The 23,303-nt window shown below is 35.9% G+C and overlaps 4 protein-coding genes across 7 annotated transcripts; all 4 read left to right on the top strand.

Moving 5' to 3' along the window:
* The first annotated feature begins 226 nt into the window (after window positions 1-226).
* LOC105326702 (dynein light chain Tctex-type protein 2B) lies at window positions 227-3,482 on the top strand. Of its 4 annotated transcripts, none has more exons than XM_011426867.4 (3): window positions 227-386; window positions 962-1,132; window positions 2,488-3,482. In XM_011426867.4, exon 3 carries the CDS (start codon window positions 2,564-2,566, stop codon window positions 3,206-3,208), a length of 645 nt encoding a protein of 214 aa, XP_011425169.1. In that variant the 5' UTR covers window positions 227-386; window positions 962-1,132; window positions 2,488-2,563; the 3' UTR covers window positions 3,209-3,482. The 4 variants fall into 4 exon arrangements, with proteins under 4 accessions (XP_011425169.1, XP_011425170.1, XP_011425172.1 ...); XM_011426868.4 differs by having other exon boundaries at window positions 228-386; window positions 974-1,132; XM_011426870.4 differs by lacking the exon at window positions 227-386 and adding an exon at window positions 1,979-2,081 and having other exon boundaries at window positions 777-1,132.
* Window positions 3,483-6,970: 3,488 nt separating this feature from the next.
* LOC105326703 (dynein light chain Tctex-type 5-B-like) lies at window positions 6,971-8,909 on the top strand. Its single transcript, XM_011426871.4, has one exon. The coding sequence runs from the start codon at window positions 7,203-7,205 to the stop codon at window positions 7,848-7,850; it is 648 nt and encodes a 215-aa protein (XP_011425173.3). The 5' UTR covers window positions 6,971-7,202; the 3' UTR covers window positions 7,851-8,909.
* Window positions 8,910-17,728: 8,819 nt separating this feature from the next.
* On the top strand, window positions 17,729-19,426 carry LOC105326704 (dynein light chain Tctex-type protein 2B). Its single transcript, XM_011426872.4, has 2 exons — window positions 17,729-17,889; window positions 18,335-19,426. The coding sequence occupies exon 2, from the start codon at window positions 18,340-18,342 to the stop codon at window positions 18,904-18,906; it is 567 nt and encodes a 188-aa protein (XP_011425174.3). The 5' UTR covers window positions 17,729-17,889; window positions 18,335-18,339; the 3' UTR covers window positions 18,907-19,426.
* A 1,366-nt stretch (window positions 19,427-20,792) lies between these two features.
* On the top strand, window positions 20,793-22,327 carry LOC105326705 (actin, cytoplasmic). Its single transcript, XM_011426873.4, has 2 exons — window positions 20,793-20,951; window positions 21,260-22,327. Exons 1-2 carry the CDS (start codon window positions 20,826-20,828, stop codon window positions 22,262-22,264), a joined length of 1,131 nt encoding a protein of 376 aa, XP_011425175.1. The 5' UTR covers window positions 20,793-20,825; the 3' UTR covers window positions 22,265-22,327.
* The last annotated feature ends 976 nt before the right edge of the window (window positions 22,328-23,303 follow it).

The following is a 23,303-nucleotide window of genomic DNA, read 5'->3' as shown; positions in this document are numbered from 1 at the left end:
TTCAGTAAGTCATGATCAGCTGGATGAAAAAAACATAGGTCCTCATTAAAGTTAGTAGGTCAACTGAATGAGAGAAGCATAGGTCCTCATTTGATTCAGTAAGTAAACCGATTGAGAGAAGCATGGATCGATCATCATTTGAAATCAGCAAGGTGGTCGCCTGATGTTGACATGAGACGGGCGAGAGCATTATCAGAAAGTCTTCACCCTCCTGTAGAGAGAATAATTTTCCTTCCATCAGTTCCGCTCACCTACTAGCGGAGATTTAAATATTTAATCGTCAGCTGTGTTTACTTGCAGTAACTGGCAACTGACGGAACATCATCTAATATCCAGGGAGATTGCCGCTGCTCGGATAAGCATATACCTGCATACCCATTCCACAGGTAGGCTAATGCAAATTTATATACGCGAAATTTTTTGGTCCATTTTTTTCAATTCTATCCCCGGGTTTTTAAAGATTTCAATTTACATCGATGAATTACTTGAGAGCATAGATGGAACCATGCACTGCCTATATTAAAAAAGGTTCAATTGGCTTTTTAGCAGTCACTTAAAGATAAACTAACCACTTCGATGCTTTTTTCCGTTCTAATGGGTCCGAAAACCCTCCATATACAGATATGTACACACTGGTCAAATTTAAATCTTTCATAATAGAACCAAGAATTACATGTTAGTGCAGGCTTTCAGATGTAAGAAGTTTTCGGCAAGAGTTTCATTATCGTGTAGGTATTTCATTCTGGCTTTTAAAAACCATGACATCTCCGACAAAGATTTTACCTACTAATAGTAGTCTTGTGCAAAGTTGTGCTGAGGATCAATGGGGGATTTAAAAAAGAAAGAAAATCTTTTCCTCAAATATTTTCGTTCTCGAATAATAAAGATAGAACTTACATTGATACGAAATTGTTATGCTTAACTGAGTGAGAGCAGGGTGCTGGTTTTAATTCCACAATAGCTTTGGTTCCAGTGTTATTTTGGATTGGATTAACGGTCGTGCCAGGAGCTGGGCAGGCAAGAGACATTCGGACCACAAAAGGATTATATGTACACGGCAAAACAGGTCCCTGTGTTAATGGACGAAAAATGAGGCAGCATTTCTCAGAAATTTGTTATTAACAACATAAAAGTAAGTTGGGTTTTTTTTTTATTAGAATGAATATTTTTTATCAAATGAAAATCTCCGTTAAATAGTAAGAAGTCTTCGACTCCTTGCATTCGTGTCAATACAGAACTTACTATACGATCGTAGCTTTTTAAATTTTTAATGGCTGTTTTATATTTGATCAACTTTCATGACTGAAATATCAGTTGATTGCAAATATCAAAAGGTTTGACAAAATATTAGGTGACTGAATTTGAATGTCATGCCTTGGTATCGGCGTTTCATAATAATTCTTTTAACTCTCTAGTGCTAGTTCCCGACTTTAAAGAACTAGAGCTGTAGATTTCGGTCAAATTTTATCCTTGACTACGTTGAATTAGGATTAATTCTTATTATAAACCTAAATTCTATGAGATTAAGATCATTTAACATGAGGCGAGAAAAGACAAAAAGTAATCGTTCTAGCATTTCCGAAATGCACTTTTGGATTCGTATTAACGACATACAAGTAGACTTTGCGTAGTACCGTCAGTTTGTAGGATTCTTTACTTTTCAATGAACTGACATGCAATGAACTCTACTTAAACTCAAAATATATTGCAGTCATTCTAAGGTAGCATTAAACGAGAAATACTCTTGTTATATCGATTGGAATTAGATGAATTATATAGTATAGATTTTCTCTAATCGCAGAGGATCTCCCAATGTTGCTCAATGATTTAAAGTTTGACTACAGAGGGATATTCTCGGATATCGATACTATGCTGTCTCTGACCCTAGCGACGAGCAGAAATCAACCTTTATAGGTCAAAATGACTTATATTTCTGATTACATAAAATATCAATATCAACAATTCTTTATTTAAAAAGACACAAGTTTGGTACGATGGCTTACGACTCCCTCGGAAACTTAAGATTTGTTTGGCTTTATCTGACGTAACTAGATACGGCAATTTTCACAACAAACTGCCCAGTAAGTATTTATATACTGAAATTAATCACTTAATTTCCCTGACAAACATCGCCTCGACATAGCTAGACGGGACAAAAACACCTATTGGTGGCTTTTCAGAACGCTTTAAATTTTCTGTTTCTTGTTCGCTGTCACGGCCAACTTTTGTTGATTTGATAAAAGAGTCGGGTAATGGGTTATTATGATAAAGGATTTTTCATTTTATGGATTTCTGATATTCTATAATGCAGATTTAAATATCCAGAATATCTACCATCCTTATTTAAATGCAATCTTTGATTTAATGAATCAATAATAAAATAAACAAATATTTGACAAAATCACAAGTGTTTCACTTCACTAGAAATAAATAAAGATCTTATTCTGACTGGTTTGTTGACTAAAGAATGACTGTATACCATTTCAGGTAAACTTATTAGAATAACTTAGCAAAGATCAGCCCCATTATATAAAGTGAGATATACCCAACATCCCTTGGCAACATGCTCGCCAAAATGAAAGCCAGCGCTGAGCAGGACATCGAGAAGAAGAACGCCGATCTTAAACCGGTGCTCATTACCGAGCGGAAGCTCAGCGCTTATGAGCGGAAGGAGAAAGACAATGTCAGCATCAGCGATAAGCCACGGAACAGCATCGCTGTTCCCGCCAAACGGCCACCCCCAAAGGCGGCCCAGCCCCGGGGGTCTCTGTCCGGAATGCTGGCCACCAAAAAGTTCTTCAAAAGGTTATCAAAGAAGCAGCGTGCAGCATCCACGGTGTCGGTTCCTGTGAAGCAGTATGAGCCGACCTATCGCATGGAACCCAAGGAACATTACAATGAGAAGACTGTTTATTCTATCGTGAAGGAACTTATTGACGAGAAATTAGAGGGAATGATTTATAGCAAAAAATACTCGGGAAATCTCACGAAGATCATTAGCAACCAGATCAAAGAGAAAGTGAAAGCGCTTCACTACGACCGCTATCGGATTATTTGTAATGTGATGCTGGGTGAGAATCGTGGGGCCACGGTTCTGGCCACGAGCCGATGTGCCTGGGATCCCAAAACGGACGATTTCACATCATACTCGTTTCAGAGTAAACATCTATTTTGCAATGTGTCGGTGTTCGCGGTATATAAGGAATGAATAGAGGGGTTGTTTATTTGTATTCCAAATTAAAGATATTTACAAGGACTAGAGCTTGTGAAATCCCACTCAAAGACTTCTTACATTTTTTACATGTAGATTTATGGAAGGTTCAACGAAGACGCTTTAACATGTCATTTTTCTTGATAACTATGATATTATATTTCATTTAATTACACTCTTGATCGTACATTTGTACGATCTGTATTTTATTCACAAACCATATACATGTATATTCAAATATGTGATATTGAATAAATCGTATTTACGATAAGTAGTGTGTGACCTTTTTTTTCACAGGTCTATTTAAAACATTTGAGTTTACGGTTGTAAATTAACTCTGGTCTCTATTATTTACTATAGGCCACAGTAGATTAAAGTCTGCTCAATGGTTGAGTCTTTAAGAAATGGAATTTACTGGATCAAGTGAGGGATTATGCTTTGAGAAGTAATTTACTACCAAAATCTCATATTCCTCTTAAAGAATGTTAAATTGAGGGTTGTTTTCTTGGTTGTCTACAATCTTTTAAACATTGCACACCCATTTAATTCGTTCTGAAATGAGGTAGTATATTTTTTCATCAAAGATGAGAAGGTGTAAAATGTCTTTCTTTTGGAGCACTTACAGATATTGCCCTGCAGTGCTCAGATCTGAAGGCATGTTAGTGTGGATAGCTGGGTCAAAGAGCTCCTCAAACACTGGAAGTGTCTACAAAATGTATAAATCATTGTAAATTGAATATATGTCTTGAGATATGAATTTAGATCATAAGTTGCTAGATGTAGCTCGTCTGACTATGACACGAATCACAATAAATGCGTCCTTTTTAAAGATTGTTGTCTTTTGGAGAGGTTAATATCTTTATATATCCACAACAAACTATTCAATTTCTGTAAAACTACCCCGTTGAATTTTAGCATATATGTAATGATTTATAACAGGTTTGTATCGTCAACCGACCTGTCCTACTTATGCTTGCCACCAGCCTAAATCAATATTTGATTTCGGGTGAAATATCATTCATATCAATGATATTAATTTTTGAGTTGGGGTGATTTTTAATATCGGCTCATGTTACTAAGATTATCAATAAAAGTTTAAACAAATGTTCTTAGATTGACTGCCTATCCTAAAGAATGGACATATTTTTTTAAAGACTTGCTTTCCTTCTTTAGAATTTATAATATGAAAAGCACAGCAACTTAGGAGTCGAAGATGTAAACTGAAACTAAACAAATTTATGAGAGAGAGAGAGAGAGAGAGAGAGAGAGAGAGAGAGAGAGAGAGAGAGAGAGAGAGAGAGAGAGAGGTATTTGGACTAACAAAAAAAAATCAAGTTCATGTATTAAGGATATCAATTGAAAAAATATTAAGCTTTAAATTTTGTTCTTGTCAAGCACATTCACGGTATTTACTTCTGCACAGAAGCCAGACGGAATATAGGTCACTATAAGATTAAATATATATTGAGCCCCCGGGCCTTTCTTATACTACATAAACAAAACCAACCGAAATCCAGTAAAAAAAAAAACAAATTAAACACATATTTTATTAAAAGCATGTATAAAGTTGTAGCAAAGATAATTTCTTTTCAAAACTTATCTTTGTTTAATATGAGCATGCACTAAATGGTCGAAGCGTCATTGATAATACTCCATCGTAATCCTTATTATTTATTGTCTTTTTTTTTCTTTATTCTTTTGCAAATTCTGGTCAAAACAGCGATTGCGATAAGACCAACTTATCGTTCAGACTACAGTGCACCCACTATATGTATACACGTGTCGCCATCAGCGCCACCAGCTTATCTAGCCGTTTCATCGAGTGAAAAAATTGCAAAGCATTCTCTGATCCTTCGGAAAATAGGTCAGCCTGTTCGTTATACTCATGACACTACATGTATCTGAAATATATATTGAGCCCCCGGGCCTTTCTTATACTACATAAACAAAACCAACCGAAATCCAGTAAAAAAAAACAAATCAAACACATATTTTATTAAAAGCATGTATAAAGTTGTAGCAAAGATAAATAATTTCTTTTCAAAACTTATCTTTGTTTAATAAGAGCATGCACTAAATGGTCGAAGCGTCATTGATAATACTCCATCGTAATCCTTTTTATTTATTGTGGGGTTTTTTTCTTTATTCTTTTGCAAATTCTGGACAAAACAGCGATTGCGATAAGACCAACTTATCGTTCAGACTACAGTGCACCCACTATATGTATACACGTGTTGCCATCAGCGCCACCAGCTTATCTAGCCGTTTCATCGAGTGAAAAAATTGCAAAGCATTCTCTGATCCTTCGGAAAATAGGTCAGCCTGTTCGTTAAACTCATGACACTACATGTATCTGAAAATTCCTCTCTTTATCTGTATACGGAAATTTTCAATTTTAGCAGTTATATCTGAATTTCAATCTTCAACGAAAGTAGCAAAAAAAAAAAAAATACATTCCATTGATCGTTTACAGTTTTGCTTCAATTTAAAATTTTGTGTTGACTTAACAAAATATTGACTAATAAATATACTAATTATGTAACTGCGACATTGTCGAACTATTTTTTGTTACATTATGGGACACCGTTATTGTTACTATTCGAAAAATATATTCATTCACTCTGAATGGTCGATATCATTTTTTAGACTGTATTGGTCTCCTATAGAAGAATTCCCAGCTCTTTATAAAAAATATAGGAAAATATTAAAGTTTAAAAGATAAAATAATTGGATTTTTTATTTACAACAGAATAGAATTAAATATGAATTTACCCAAACTTCAAATCTTGGTCGTATGACCAATTCGTATTCATACTCACATAAACGTCCACAAAGGTGCCATGTTGGTTCTTAACAATGTTTTTTAATTAAACCAGTGCCAAAAAAATAATTTTTTCACGGGATACCTAGAAAATTTTAATTCCGGTAGGAAATTTTAAATATCCTATGGGAATTATTTTTAAGTATGATTTTATTTTTAAAGGTAGATATTTCACCTGACAGGTAAAATACATCAGTACATCAGTAACAAAATTGGTTAAAAACTCTTTTTACAGTGGTTTACCATGCATGCAAATAACGGATTTTTGTCTATACATTGGAGACATATTAACGGGACACTACTATACTGTCCATGGTTTTAGGTTACTGTTTATCGCTTACTATTGAATAAATATATGTTATAGTCAATCGGCTGTAGGTACATGTACTATATTGTATATGATATGACGTGGGTTTTTGTTTGTTTATATATGTACACAATATTTTATATCGTTACTGTTTCTGAAAGATTCATAAACATGAACATGTAGTAAATTGATTACAATCTATCGATTTTACGTTACTTTTTACCATTTGCATTGTATCAAGATAAAGACATTTACCAAATTTTTATTTTGATTTAAGTTTCTATTAACATCAAAAATTATTTCTAGATGCCCTTGGAATAAATTAATTGTTTGTTATGAAGTTACATGTAGAACAAGAAGGGCTTTGAAATTATTTACATGTGTCTTATTTGCTTTTTCTTGTTGAAAAATCGAAAGAGTATAATAAAAAATAAGACACATTCAATGCAGATTTTTCCAGATTTTTTCCTATGATTTTCTTTAGAGGTGTCATCAAAATTTATAATCAAACCTCACGTGTGTATTTTGTCAGGACCCCTTAACTCAGAAATCTGGTGTTTTAACATGTTAAAAGTATTCAAGAAGATTATAGATTAACCGACTAAAATAGGGACCTCTGGTCTCTGATTAATCCTAATACTGGTAGCTAGGAGTCGGTAACACCTCGGATATAGCTAGGAGAAAGTGTACAGCTGGCTTGGGGAACTGTTACTGTCAAAAACTGGACATAAATTGTGGACTCAACACAACATTTCGTGCCTAATTTTTCTTCTTTGGTCATCTTTTACCAGACATATATCTGTGTTCTGATTCTCAGACCTTGTTCGTCATTCATGTGACTACCCGAGATCAGTGACCACAAAATGGATAATATGTCCAGACACAAGAGAAGCTTGACCGCTCCACCGAGTGGTTCCAACGAACACCTGGACTCAATCAAACCCAGCGTGAGTATATCTGAGCCGGTGTTGAAGATATCCCTCGGAGATCGCAAAAAGAGCATGACACCGAGTTTACGATCCCGGGGGTCAGGATCCGGGGGACCCACGCTTGGTGTTAGCAGTGCCAGAAGGTTTAGTCGGAGAATGTCAACCAGGGCCCCGATAAAAAGGGAGGACACGCAGGGGTCTTCCTTAAACCTACAGTCTGTGAGCCTCAGACAGGAACCTACCTACAAGATGGCACCGGAAGTCAAGTTTTCCGTCCGCTCAGTGGAAGACATCATCAAGGAGACCCTGCATCGGAGCCTGGAGAACTACACATACGACAAGCGACAGACCCCGACGTTTGGGAAGATTCTGAGTGACGATATCAAAGACCGCGTCAAGCGGCTGAACTTTGACCGCTACAAGATCGTCTGCTTGCTTGTGATTGGTGAACAACAGGGACAGGGCCTGCAGATGTCCAGTCGATGCCAATGGTTCCCAGATACTGACACTTTTGCATCATATACTTTCAAAAATTCCGATATATTTTGCGCATGCACTGTGTACGGTATATACGCAGAATGATTTCTATTAGTACTTGCCAAAACCTGAGATTTTATGTTGTATCGGTATTGCATCTGTGGTATCGTGTTTGGTATTGCAAAGTTTAACTTGTTGATCACTGTTATAATGAAAGTGTGTCGACAAGATGTGAGTAGATTTGCATACACTGCATACGTAATTAATTAGACAGGAACGATTCGAAATAAGGACATTTATATATACGCGGTATCATATGTTTCATCCAACTACATGTATACTTGATATTCGCGGGGTTTTTTTTCCATTTCATTCTACCCGTTTACCTACGTAATAAAGCCAAAGGTTTTAAACCACGTGTAAAAGTATTAAACGATTACTAGAACTAAATCTAGAAATAGAAAATGCCGAACTCGTAAATAATAGCACACAATGTCCCCAGTAATTAATTGTAATTCTAGATCCAAAAGTCTTTAGTCTTTGAACCGGCCATTATGTGACTTCTTCTCTCGTTAATCCGTTTGTTAATCCTTTCTGGAGATTTACGTCAATTAAAAGCTTTCGTAGCCCAGTCTCTATGGGCAACAGCGTGTTTAAAAGCTATCAGTTACTAAAGTTTCTACTTTTTGCCTGTTTGGTTTAAAATCCATATTTTTAATTAATATATTGATTTTTTTCTGTTGATTTCTCTCTAAAACCACTGTGTGGATACAGATTGATATTCAATAGGCGACAAACGATGACATTGATTCTTGGCCTTTATGTTATTTTGGAATAAATTGAATTTTCAAAGCTGATTTGAGGTTCATGACAAAAACCTCAATGTAAATATTGATTGTAAACACTAATACCAGCAATTAACGGAAAGTGGGATGCTAGGTACTATTTTCCTCACAGGCATTTTATGCCACTGTATGATTAAAACGTTGAACTTTATATTTAAATGGACCCGGTTTCCTCTAACGTAATGTTTGTTGTACTTTCTGTGCATTGTCCATACATAATACACGATATTTGCTATAGTCATGTCAGAAATTGTTTGTTTATTAATGAGATTTATACTTTGTTCACCATATAAGTAAAATAAAATTGAGATTTAAAAAATAATAGTAAAATGAATGTGTTAAGTTTATTCCTGTTTCCGGTAACCCCCCCCCCCCCCCCCTGTTCATATTTATTTATTTTCCCCCACGTTTCACTCCTCAAAAAATAAATATTTTCTTTAGTAAGTTATTGAAAAACAAAACAGATTTTTTGAGGATTGGTGCGTTCGTTACAAATCGCATTTAATATCCATTCAACATGCAAATAAACGACAACACAAAAATATTAGTTGATCTCAAAAAACATATTTGGGTCAGGGCGGGTAGGGAAAACCAAAGACAAAACCTGTAGTGCTTTGTAACGAACTTCGCATTAATCGAATACTCCCCGGTAAATCTATTTATACTGAGCGTGGAAGCGCTCGTGCATGAAAAATCCAGTCTAGAAGTAAACCAGGTAATACGAAAACTATCGGAAATTAAATTAAAAACGTAAGGAAATAAAACTACAGTACAAAAGTAACCGTGTCATGGAAAATGTCCTCCTAGTTCATAATTCTTGAGAGAGATATTTACAAAAGACAAGTTGTTATGTATACATATGTATTCTGTTAGCTCAGTTTTAGTTTGGCGATATATATAACATTTGAGAAAAAGAGAAAACAACAGTATTATACTTTTTATTTTAAAAGGCTAAAAGGAGCTTTCTTAACAAACACTTTACACCTTCAGTGGATCATGATTTTGTATGCCTGTCATAAACGTTTTTTGGGCCTCTTCGATGCATGGTATGGAAAAATGAATTCGTTTTCCCTTATGTAAATGCATCGCCCAATAACTCTAATATAACTGTAATATCTATATTTGATGCATATTCTATCTGAAAAACCAACAATTTAAAGATTTTGCACAAAAGATGTCTTGATATAAGGACTGCAAACATAGGGGTGTCCGATTTCTATTTAAATGTATATTTACCAATGCAATATCCATATCTCTAATAATCTTGCATATTCCAGACTAGAATAACTGAGGTAATGGTCCCAGCTCCGGGAATAGGGACGTACAATGGAACACGCCGCTCCCTTTAGATTGACATTCGCTATTTTTTAACTTTGAATAAACTCGAGACTATTGAAATCGACAGAGCGCGTGTACTTTTTGATAATAATTCATTCACTATTTTTATTCTCCATTGTTCGGTCCATTATCTACCTTCAAGTTTAGACGGTTAGAAAAATATCCTGCAATTTTATCCAAATCGATTACAGAAAAGGAAATTGCCCTTCTTTCTTAAGACGTTCACACTTAAAAGGGAATAATGAGCCATTTAATGATTTGAATCCTATCATGACAAAAAGCGTCGTGTATTATTCAAGAGTCACTCAACGGCAACGGGGAATAACCCAAATCTGAATGACCTGGGCCGACCTGAGGACCATATGCTTGATATGGACAGGCTAGACTGAAGGAAAAACAGTGCCTATGCAGTGAAATAGGTTTTATCAAAACCTTTTCTTTGAATATCACTTTGTGGTTATAAGAGAATAGTTATGCCCCATCCCCCTTCCCCAATGGCTTGTGAGAATTTTTATCATGCATATCAGTTTTGTAACAAAAACGTTTTTATCTTTTCTTTATTTTTTTAATATACTCATTCGTTTATCATTTCATAATTTTCCTCCATTCTATGTAGGTAAGTGCCATTTTTACACCTATATATCTATTTACCGGTAATGTATCTAGTTACTACGCACTGTGGTACACTTTCATTAGAAACCTTGGAACATCGTAAATTCTAGCGAGTTTGCACAGCTATCCAAAACTAGCAACGGTCATTAGACAAAATGTACATACCGTGTTCGGTATTTTCTTAACGGAGAATGACACAGTCATACAATTCTGTATAATTAAATGTATATAAAAAAATATTATAAAATCAGAGAAAATAAATACATGTGCATTTAAGAATTAATCTGAGTACTGGAGAACTTGGGTATATCTGAAATAAGAAGAAACCCTTTGTTCCATATAATTTTTCGTGTTTTATTTTCTAGTTTCAATGAGATCTTCTAAACCAGTTACGTAAATCATCATTTATTCCGCCAGTTGTCATTTGTAAAAAGACTACCATCGTGTCACATGCGATCGAAGCTATTGAGCTTACATACAATTAGAATGCCAGTAATCAATGGTAGTCAATACGGGGGAAATCGCCTGAAATTCTAATTTCTTTCTCAAAGGACAGCTACCGGGGACTTGTATTGTCATTAATGAATCCATGTTTATTAAAAACAGGTCTATCTCTTTGACACCAAATAGAACAGTTTAAAGCCCTCTTATTGGAATTTTACCCGAGTCTTATTTATAATAGACAGATAAGGAGGTCATTTAAAAGGATGATTTAAAGCTGTCATATTCAAAGAATTTCAGTTTTAAAAGTACCGATAATCATAGACAATACGTAATCAAGCTGATTTTCATTTATATATCAGCAGCACTTGTAGAGGTTTAATAATGAAATTGGGAATTAATCTAGGGACATCGGGTGTCCGTACACACCCACCCCTCCTAAATTCGGAATTTTTATAACAAACGTACATAGTACATTGTATTTGTTATGGAGGTATGTTAGACATTGTTATCCCTCCATCGCCTGGTATATGAAAAAATACAACGTACGTTTGCGATTATAATCAAAGTACTGAAGAACTGACGGGAATTGATTTTGTCGATGTTTATTTATTTTAAAATCAACGATATGTTATTTTGCATGACAAGTACATGAAGTTTCTAATTTGAATTACGCACATTTTTATAATATGAATTTTTGGACTTTTTCGACAAGAATGACGAGAAACCCCCATATGAATCATGTTAAATAATATTTAAAGATAAATCCCCCCCCCCCCCCCCACGGTTTAGGATTTTCAGGATTTTGGAAAGTAACCTTCCTTTATTTTTTATTTTTTTTTTATTTTGTCTGTCAAGATTTTTCGGATGAGTCTGCCCCCCCCCCCCCACTTTCAAAAACGATGCTACGTGCCTGACTATGTATCAGTAATAGAAATATTTCTCGAAAATTGTATGGATCCAAGCAATATTGAACTCTAGTCTCGACAAGGATTTACGGAGACAACCGAGCGTCGAGTTGAACGAGACTATATTGGACTCTGGCGTAGGAATACATACGATTACAACAAATATTTAAGTTGTTCGTACCATTTAAAATCTGACTATTTTCAAGGTATTTATAAATAAGTTTCCTTGAAAACAATGCTTCAGCATACATTACATTGAATATATCGATTATTTTCAAGAACTAAGTCTTGTCAGCGGTGATGATTTGTGCTGAGGTCCAAACACTGTTTCATTTTCGGTTTGTCTGAGTAACTGCATAGGAGAGTTGATTAAAATCAACTCACAAAAATCAGACAAATCTTTGACGGGAAAATTGCATTTCTCGTTATAGCTATAGTTCACTGAGGTAGTTTGTATTTGGAAAAAAACTGACTAAAAAGATTGCAAACTCTACACTCACCATGCATCATTTCATTGAGATATCAAAATGGAAAAAGTTTTGTTTATGTTTAATTCTTATCAAGCATATAAGAAATCAAGCTTAAATTAAAAAATCAAAGTACTGAAGTTCTGAAAGCCGGGCTCTTTTGGTGTGTCTTTATGCATATTGTGTAGTAAAGACTGAAAATCTCTCTCTTTCTCTCTCTCTCTCTCTCTCTCTCTCTCTCATGCTTTTAATGTCGACAAAGCATTAGAGAGCGACCAAATTTTGTAAGCGGCTATAAACAAAAATATGTCTGTCTAGTAGAAGTTAAAAAGTTCAACAGTTGCTGCCTGAATTTTGAAACAAGCATTATATATTCAATCCCCATTTCTTCATCGCGCAGCAAAGTAGTTCATGGAAATTCATGCGCATTGTATGTGTCCAAAATGCATAGTAATGTTTTAAAAACACGTTATTAATAAGAAAACTAAAAAAGATAGACAATTCATTCGAAATTTAAAAAAAAGAAACAAAATGCCAACACTTTTGACAAAACGTGGCTCTTTGTGTAACTATTTGGTATAGCGGAAGCTCTACCTTGACGCTGTTTGGTTTTTTGTTTACTTGTGCTATTTATAGTAACATAGGCGATTTGCCTGCCTATAGCCAGGACTCTGCTTTCAGCAGAGCCCGGCTAAAAATAAAATAAAATCGCAAAAGTGAGGTCTGTAAAAAATCAAAGTATTCCTTTAAAAATAATGATCGGCATATGATATCAGCTGTCAGTATCATGGAATAAGTTTTATGTAATGCCGAAACTGCAAAAGTCTTTCAAAAGCATAAATCGCGGTGTGGTTTTTTTCAGTATAGCTTAACTTTACATTTAGTTTTCTGTTAGTGAACTATTGAATACAATTATTATGCATTTGAGGCAAAACATGATTGAATGATTATATGACTGCTTGTATATATGATTGAATATTTGTGTATATAAAAGTTTTAATCTCAGGTAAAATGGATCAAAATTTTACACAAAACTGTCTCTGCAAAGTTAACAATTAAAAAAATTCCGTATACTATACATGTAATCTTCACTAGCATAATCATGTTATAAGTGTGAATTCTTTAAATTCTGATGTAAAAGGGTCATAGTTAAAGGCAATACACAGGCTTGCTTCTATTAATCATCACGACACTTTTTGCAGTATGGTGTCTCTCCCGCATGCCATATAATAGATGCAGAGGGTTAGAGTCAGTGGAATATTGGACAACCTAAGGATTTTTACGTTTCCGTTGGAGACACGTGCATATAGTCCACGTATTGCAGCCTTTTTCTAAATGACAGCAAATTGCTCAGTACCAGCTATATGTCCCTTCATCACGATCACCCCAATTACTTGCAATTTTAAATGCCACAAACATTGATTATTTCTTCCTTCAACATTTTCTTGTAAGCATTTCAAAGTACTGCATTTCTAAAACAATTGCAATCATTTTATGATTCTTTTATCGATTACAAATTCTTTAAACAGGTTATTTTTCGTAGAATATTTTGAAATTACAGTAATTTGTTGCGATTTGATTTTAACAAGAAAGATAACCTCTGCTGGTCAATGAAGTCGTTAGCACTTTTTAAAGGTGTAAGTTTTTAAGATGAATGATCTCTAACAGTCTAACTGCACCCAAACTGTACTTCTAAAGCCAACTGATCTCTCTATTTATTAAAATCAGTAAAAACTAATCGAGTTAAAAATTGAAACTTTACAGTAAAGAAACGAGCATCCTCTATCCCGGTTCAGTAGAAATTTGAGAATTTGAGACTTTACGTTGGTGCATTTTGTCTTGTTTCATTTCTATCTAATTTCTATTCAATTAACTTCTTGAGGGGGTGGATGGTTTTTGAGGAGGGGGTGGTTGTTTTGTTTTTTGTTTGTTTGTTTGTTTTGTTGTTTTTTTTTTTTTTGTTTTTTGTTTGGTTTTTTTTTTTGCCATGTGAAGATCTTAAGGAGATATTCCTTTCCCTTTGAAAATGATACTACAGTTGTACCTTTCCCAATCTGATATAAGAAATGCATGGGCTGTATGCTGATGAATTAAGTGCTAAATAAACTATTTTATCACTTGTAAACAATTTTAGCAGCAGAATTATAGCTCGACTAAAAAACCCTAGTTTTGTCGTATCTGCTAGGAAAGACAACCGTAGCTTCTTAAAGACTGAAAGAGTGCTCTCTCTCTCTCTCTCTCTCTCTCTCTCTCTCTCTCTCTCTCTCTCTCTCTCTCTCTCTCTCTCTCTCTCTCTCTCAACTATTGGGGTTTTGATATCTTTTAAAGTGGTTCAGGGGAAGATATCATTCCATGGAGCATATTATTTTAGTTTTTATTTGTTTGCTTTATGTTCTTTTTTTCGAGGTTTTTTTTTATGGGGGGGGGGGGGGGGGCTAAGGCCCCCCCCCTCCCCCCGGTCTTAGTTTTCCCGATTATAAAATGTTTTTAAGAAATGAAAATAAACATGTATTTCCTAAACTCTATTCAAAGAGATGATCGAAGTAATGAATGTATTCAAAACTCTGATTTTTATCTTTTTAGCTCACCTGAGTTGAAAGCTCAAGTGAGCAATTATGATCACATTTTGTCTGTCGTCCGTCTGTCTGTAAACTTTTCACATTTTAAACATCTTCTAAAGAACCACTGGGCCAATTGTAACCAAACTTGACACAAAGCATTCTAAGCCTAAGGGGATTCAAAGTTGTAAAAATTAAGGATCAGGCCCTTTTGCAAAGAGAGATAATTAGGAATTTATGAAAATTTTCGAGAAATTTTCAAAAATCTTCTCACGAACCATAAGACCAGGAAAGCTGAAACTTGTGTGAAAGCATCCTCAGGTAGTGTAGATTCAAAGTTGTGAAAATCAAGACCCCCGGGGGTAGAATGGGGCCACAATGGGGGGGGGGGGGTCAAAGTTTAACATAGGACTATATAGAGTAAATCTTTAAAAAGAATCTTCTCAGAAACTAATCAGCCAGGAAAGCTGAAACTTTTGTGGAAGCACCCTCAGGTAGTGTAGATTCAAAGTTGTGAAAATCATGACCCCCAGGCGTAGGGTGGGGCCACAATGGGGGGGGGTCGAATTTTAACATATGAATATATAGAGTAAATCTTTAAAAATCTTCTTCTCATAAACTGATCAGCCAGGAAAGCTTAAACTTGTGTGGAAGCATCCTCAGGTAGTGTAGATTCAAGTTGTGAAAATCATGACCTCCGGGGGTAGGGTTGGGCCACAATGGGGAGTCGAAGTTTTACATAGGAATATCTAAGGTAAATCTTTAAAAATCTTCTTCTTATAAACTAATCAGCCAGGAAAGCTTAAACTTGTGTGGAAGCATCCTCAGGTAGTGTAGATTAAAAGTTGTGGAAAAACATGACTCCCGGAGGTAGGGTGGGGCCACAATCGGGGATCAAAGTTTTACATAGGACACACAGAGTTAATCTTTAAAAAATCTCCATCTCAGAAACTAATCAGCTGAAACTTGTGTGGAAGCATCCTCAGGTAGTGTAGATTCAAAGTAGTGAAAATCATGATCCCCAGGGGTAGGGTGGGGCCACAATGGGGGGGGGTCAATGTTTAACATAGGAATATATAGGGTAAATCTTTAAAAAATCTTCTTCTCAGAAACTAATCAGCCAGATGATTCTTTATAATTGTTAAGACTTTGGCCCTAGGACATTTCTTTGGCCTCACAAAAAGGTTCAGAGTTTGTTGTAGGTTTATATCCCATATATAAACTATTGTTAAGGATTTTTTTTTAGAACTGCAATACTCAACATGTGATATGACTATAAAATCATCCTGTTAGAAAAGGGATTAATGATTATAAACATAAGAATATCCAAGGGGGAAATGGATTTTATTGATACAGAATCTACATATATTATTGTACATTGTCCAGATAGTTTGCATTATGACTCCATTAAGCTGATTTTATCATACCTATTGTTCCTCAGGTGAGCGATGTGGCTCATGGGTCTCTTGATTTATTCTAGAAACTTTTCTTTATCAATATTTGAATAGTGATGTACAAACTATGCTCAAGATGTATCACTATGGTGTTGCCATGCACATTACAATATATGCATTCTCGCCCATGATTGTACATATGTACTCAAATCCCAACCCTTTTTTCTGGCCTCTAAATATTATTTCTCGATTCTTTCTTGCTTTAAGTATTGGTGATTTTTTGCTGTTTAGTTTGAGCAACTCTCCCTCCAAAAGTTTTGGTGTACCCCCCCCCCCCACAGTAAATGTGCATTACCATTTACAGAAGAGATACCATGCACGTCACTGGTCATCCCCATTAGGTTTCTTGGATGCTGATATACATGTATATTTCTCATTCAGCATTTGGATCATACTAGAACATTTCATTATTTCACTGATCAAATAGCAAGACCCCGGGTGATTAACTATATGTATATACACATGTATAGAGACCTAATGAGTAAAAAACGGAACAGCTCGATTAACTAATTTTGTTTAAAAACTGTACACGTAAAATGACAGTTTGATAATATTGCCTGCTCAAGACCAGAAAAAAATTAATATTCTATTTTTATAACCTTCTATCCCCCGTTTCTGGAATAAAAAAACGAACATAAAAAACGCTTCGAATTTAAATCATCCCACCCCTCCCCTACCTATGACTGCACATTGAAGTTGTGTGCTGGCAGTAAACAGAACAGTTTCACAATCTTTCAAAGAAATAATGACTTGATCTAGACTAAAGCTTACGTACTCTGCTTTTCTTGAATTTTAATTGACTGGGACCATCTGTTTTTCATCCAGTAATGAAATTTATGAAGTTGACACTTACAATCTGAATATATCTGAATAAATAATTAACATTAGTTTTAAAATTAACTATCCTCTACTTGGTCTACTGGGTCATTGTCCCGTGTAATCTCTCTCTCTCTCTCTCTCTCTCTCTCTCTCTCTCTCTCTCTCTCTCTCTCTCTCTCTCAAAACCCAAGAAGTTGTACTTCTGAAAAGTGTATATGCTAGTGGTTCCAAGGTCATATAAAACAATGCAGGTATGACATAAGCGCAGTTAGATTTTCATTGCAGATTTTAAAAAACTGAAACAATATGCTTTTATTTTACTTGAAGAACAGTTCATAATGATATTGTCCAAATCAATAAGTCTTTTTTTATCAAGACAAAAGTAACTGCCCTGCACTATGTATATAGGGTCACAAAAACTCACAGTCGATATAACACCTTAAGCTTTACCTCCTTTTGTTGACTTCACAACTGTTCAAATTACACTGTAACGTAATAGTCTTTCATTGAACATATTTCTCAAACTTATCAAAAGCTCACTGGCCAATTGTTTACAAATTAAAATGGAAAATATCGAACTGTATTTAAACACCAGCGGTCTGCACCGTTTCTTTCAAGTAGAAAAAAAGACGCCGGTTTCTTACAGTTTTGACTCCTACAGCATTATTGAACAGAGGGTATACGGTGCTTAGAAAAATTAAGGTATGTATTCTTTAATTCAAAATTTTTACGGGTTTTTGTTTTGTATTTTTTATTTATTCATGTGTCTATGAATGATTGGAACCCTTGCAAAAGGTGGATTGGTTGGTATCAACATAGATAAAAGTACGTTACAATTAAAATACTTTCGCCGTTTTAGAATTTTCAAATTTTACAATATTTGACCCAAAAATGTTTTAAATTTTTTTTGAAAGGTAAAAATTGTAAATGCACCAGTGGGATTTGAACTTATGACTAAGCGATTCGCAGTTAACCTTCTTAACCATCGCGCTACGTACGCTGTTTGGAAAAGAAAAGATTGTTTATATCGATAGGAAGCACGTCACAATATGGAGGTGTCCCATATCACCTTGGACAATATGCTTTCAGTCATATCATAACGTTATATGTAACACTTATAAAACGAACTCTGACATGTATATTGTAGACGCCATGCTATCTCAGAAACAGTCGTCTGTCGATATAGACACAGAGGAAGAGGATAGCCCACCCCGGAACAGTAACATTTCAGCGCCCACTCTCACGGGGGTTGCTCGTCTGCGGAAACTGACCAAGACCTTAACAAAGCCTCGTATTGAGTCGTCCGTCATCAGCGAAAAGGAGGCCGTACCAGAAATGGTCATTGAGAAAAAGTATGAGCCCACCTATCGAATGGAGCCTGATCGAAGCAAGCGCTTCAGCCCGGCGCGTGTCAAGGATCTTATCAAGGCCGTGCTATCCCCTCTCTTGGACAACTATGAATACAGCGTCAATTCCACGCCAAACCCGGCGGAAATGACGTTGAGATTGCCCGACCTTATACTGAAACAGGTCAAGACGCTGGAATTTGAGCGCTATAAGTTCGTCTGCTTGGTTTCTATGGGAAGCGCGGGAGACAATAGTGTCCGCCTCAGCAGCAGGTGCCTGTGGGACACAAACCTTGACACGTGCGTCACCTACACACACACGGACAAAACCTTCTACTGCACAGTCACGCTGTATGGACTTTATCACGAATGATTGATTAGATCAAAGAGAGCTCGGGAATATTATGTTATGAAATGACAGTTGTGCATGATCATTTTAGATTCTAATGCAATGTTGAATTATTTCAATTTCTAGAAATTATGAATGATAGCTTTTTAAAAGCAATATTACCGAATATCGAAAACAGTACTTTTTTTACCTTCACATATGTCCTTACACGGTATAAAATGTATAGGCGAAAGTTTGGGTATTGTTTGGTTGTGTTGCAATTTCGGAAAAGTTCAACAAACGCTGCTTAATCGTATTCAAAAGAACACGTGTTAATTAGACTGTCACTATACTGAAAACAGAATAACAGTCATTCTCAAAATTGCTACTCCATTAACGTTACACTAGTCACGTTGTTAAAAAATTAAGTTTGCCAGATAGTTTTAATAATTTGGTTTTCTGAAAGAAGATCATCTCTGATACTTTTTCTGAAAATTATTCCTACATACCTGTTGTTTTAACAAATCTAGCTCAGATTCTTCGCATGGGGGGGGGGGATTAAAATCGCAGTAACGGATGTTAATTTTATCAAAGCAATTTTTTATTTGATTTTATTTATTTAAAACTCACTAATTCTATATATATTTCAAATTATAAAGACGCTTAATTTATTGCAAAACCTTGAAAAGCTTGGATAATTTTCATAAAACTTCAAAAATATTGAATATACGCAGCACGCACGGAAATTGAAGAAAATTGTCTTAACGACACTGACCCATTTCAAAGTCTTTTATAATGATAATTGCTTTAATTTTAGAAATATATATTTGCCTCTAAAAAGCGAATATATGTACGCCTAAAATAGAGAGGTTAAGCATGATAATGTTTGATGCATTTTTTGGTTGAGACTTATCCTCATTTTATCAACTCACCTATGCATGTTTGTCTCGGTATTTGCCGATTTGTGCATAAACCACAGAAGGATTGCTCAGACGTTGTTTTTTATACACCAGATTAAAAAAATGCATTACGAAATGAAATCCTCTTCATTTATTAACATCACTGGCGTCGGAAGCAAATTGAAAGTGGGGGGCTAGACTAATCCTCAAAAATATTGAGAAAAAAGTAATTCCTAAAATCATGGAAATCCTAATCCGTGGGGGGGGGGGGGGGGGGGGGGGAGATACCAATACTTCCAAAATCCAACTTCTCAATCTTTTCAAGGTAAATTAAGGAACAATAACCTTTCCTCCGAGAAAAAGGGGGGGGGGGGCGAACCCTCTATTATCCTATGTTTCTAATGGTTAGGTATAATTTTGCAAAAAAAGTGGGGGGGCTAAGCCCCCCCCCCCCCCCTAGCCCCCCCCCCCCGGTTCCGACGCCTATGAACATTTACTTGATTTTTATGTCTGAGTGGGAAAAATTCATTTTTTTTACAAATGTTGATTTAGAAGAAAAAACGTTCGTACAAAAGTGGCTAACTACTGACGCTTCGTTATACTATAGAGCTAAGTACAGTAACAATCTATGTTGATGGATAGGAGAAAAATTCTAATTCATAAAACGACTTGTGGTTTTATAAGAATGTACATCTCTCTCTCTCTCTCTCTCTCTCTCTCTCTCTCTCTCTCTCTCTCTCTCTCTCTCTCTCTCTCTCTCTCTTTCTCTCTCTCTCTGAGCAGTGGTGCCACAAGATATTGGGGTTTTTTAATCGGTCAAGTTGTAAAGCATAAATTATATAGCATACGCACTTCATTAATTAAAAAACAACACTGCGAAGTAATTTTAATATTTGCCGAACCTAATATGCATTTCACGTAATGTTGCCATATAAGGTAATAGTTCTGCGCAAGGGTTGGGAAGACCGCATATAAAAAGGACACGCGTTAGGTCACCTTCAATTTCTCTCTGCCATATACCTAATACCACACGGGAATAGCTGCATTTTTTTATTTTTTGGAAAAATGGAGGATGAAGATGTAGCAGCTTTAGTTATTGATAATGGATCCGGAATGTGTAAGGCCGGATTTGCCGGAGACGATGCTCCCAGAGCTGTGTTCCCCTCCATTGTCGGACGCCCCAGACATCAGGTAAAGAACTAGATTTTTGAAGTTGGGTTGGGCAAGATCTCGAGTGGCTTTAACATATTATCAGTTGGGATTGTAGCGGAGGGACTTTTTCTTCTATTTAATCAACGTTATTATAAATACGGATTCTATCACTGTCGACAATTTCAAGAAGTACTAAGTTAAAAAAAAGTTCAAGGGCATAATGTATATTAGACATTTAAAGATATATTGATTGATTTAGGCTGATCAAGTTTTCAGAAATGATTCTGTTAGGTCCAGATTTTTACAAAAACATCCAAAATATTGATAATTGTTTCTAATGGATTTAGGGTGTGATGGTTGGTATGGGACAGAAGGACAGCTATGTAGGAGACGAGGCCCAGAGCAAGAGAGGTATCCTCACCCTCAAGTACCCCATTGAACACGGCATCGTCACCAACTGGGACGATATGGAGAAAATCTGGCATCACACCTTCTACAATGAACTCCGTGTGGCCCCAGAGGAACACCCCGTCCTCCTGACCGAGGCCCCACTCAACCCCAAGGCCAACAGAGAAAAGATGACACAGATCATGTTTGAAACCTTCAACTCTCCCGCCATGTACGTCGCCATCCAGGCCGTACTGTCCCTGTACGCTTCCGGTCGTACAACCGGTATCGTACTCGACTCCGGAGATGGTGTGTCTCACACAGTCCCCATCTACGAGGGTTACGCCCTTCCCCACGCCATCATGAGATTGGATCTCGCTGGACGTGATCTGACCGATTACCTCATGAAAATCCTCACAGAACGTGGCTACTCGTTCACCACCACAGCCGAGAGAGAAATCGTCAGAGACATCAAGGAGAAACTGTGTTATGTTGCTTTGGACTTTGAAAATGAAATGCAGACCGCTGCCTCGTCATCTTCCTTGGAAAAGAGCTATGAACTCCCCGACGGTCAGGTCATCACCATTGGCAACGAGCGATTCCGGTGTCCAGAGGCCATGTTCCAGCCATCCTTCCTTGGAATGGAATCTTCTGGTATCCATGAAACCACATATAACAGTATCATGAAATGTGATGTTGATATCCGTAAAGACTTGTACGCTAACACCGTATTATCTGGTGGTTCCACTATGTACCCTGGCATTGCTGACCGTATGCAGAAAGAAATCACAGCTTTAGCTCCTAGTACAATGAAAATCAAGATCATTGCCCCACCAGAGAGGAAATACTCTGTCTGGATCGGTGGTTCCATCCTTGCTTCTCTCTCCACCTTCCAACAGATGTGGATCAGCAAACAGGAGTACGACGAATCCGGCCCATCCATTGTTCATAGGAAATGTTTTTAATACTTATTTTTAATAATTTGTTATAGGTTTTTAATTGATTAAATTTTGTATAATAGTATTAAACTTTTGTTTCTTATCATAATCTTTTCTTACACGTAATCCTGCATCATGCACTCAATATTTAAACATTAAAATGCTTTCTTTAGTGAGTCATGCGGGATATGAAGATGGCGTCAGCCATTGCAGAAAAAATACATAACCCGCGTTGTTTGGTTAATAAATATATTTTTTTTCTGCAATGATCTCAACCTTATATTGTTTATATCATTATTTACACAGTTCTTTAAACAATTTATACATTGATTGTAAAAAGTAATTAAAATTAACTAAATTACTGTTAATTTTCATCACTACTTTAGCTAAAAGAAAAAGCCAAATCGTCTTTATGGGAATTTTAGTCTGACACCATCATGATTATTTCGTGCAGTTCGTGATTTTTCATAGTTCGCTGTAGGTTTCAACCAATCGATAAACAGGGCGTGTATATTTCAATCCTGTCAGTTTTCTGTCAGTTTCAGTCGCTTTAGGTCTCGACCAATCGATAAACGGGGCGTATAAATTTCAGTACTGTCTGTTTAAATAGAGCTATGAAGTTACCGTAAAAAATAGAAGGAATCATACTCGGTAGATATACACCATATATACTAAGTAGTTTGATTATATAGTGATCCTTAATATATCCTTCTGCATTACCTTTATGTGAAAGAGTATCCAACCCTCTCAAAAAATGCTGTTCACGATTATAAGGTTAAACTCTGAATATTTCTTTAAACTCCTTTGCACACATAGAACCATTTTAACAAGACATTGGACTTTCAGTAGGACGTAGCTATCTACTCTTTGCGTCAAAACAAGTTATAAATGACGCTGTTTCAAGCGAAATATGCACTGATTGCGTAGTCTTAGCTCAAAAGCAAGACAAATCTTGTTGATTTCAGAGAGCCATGGCTGAGTGGCTGACAATGAAATAGATAGGCCAACGTCACATTGTTGTTTAAGACAACTACCCAAAGTCCAAGCTTTTGTTAAAATGGTTCTA

This window comes from Magallana gigas, chromosome 7, assembly GCF_963853765.1.
Source record: "Magallana gigas chromosome 7, xbMagGiga1.1, whole genome shotgun sequence".
Lineage (NCBI taxonomy): Eukaryota > Metazoa > Mollusca > Bivalvia > Ostreida > Ostreidae > Magallana > Magallana gigas.
The sequence above is the reverse complement of the archived record's forward strand: the minus strand, read 5'-3'. Positions and strand labels throughout refer to the sequence as shown.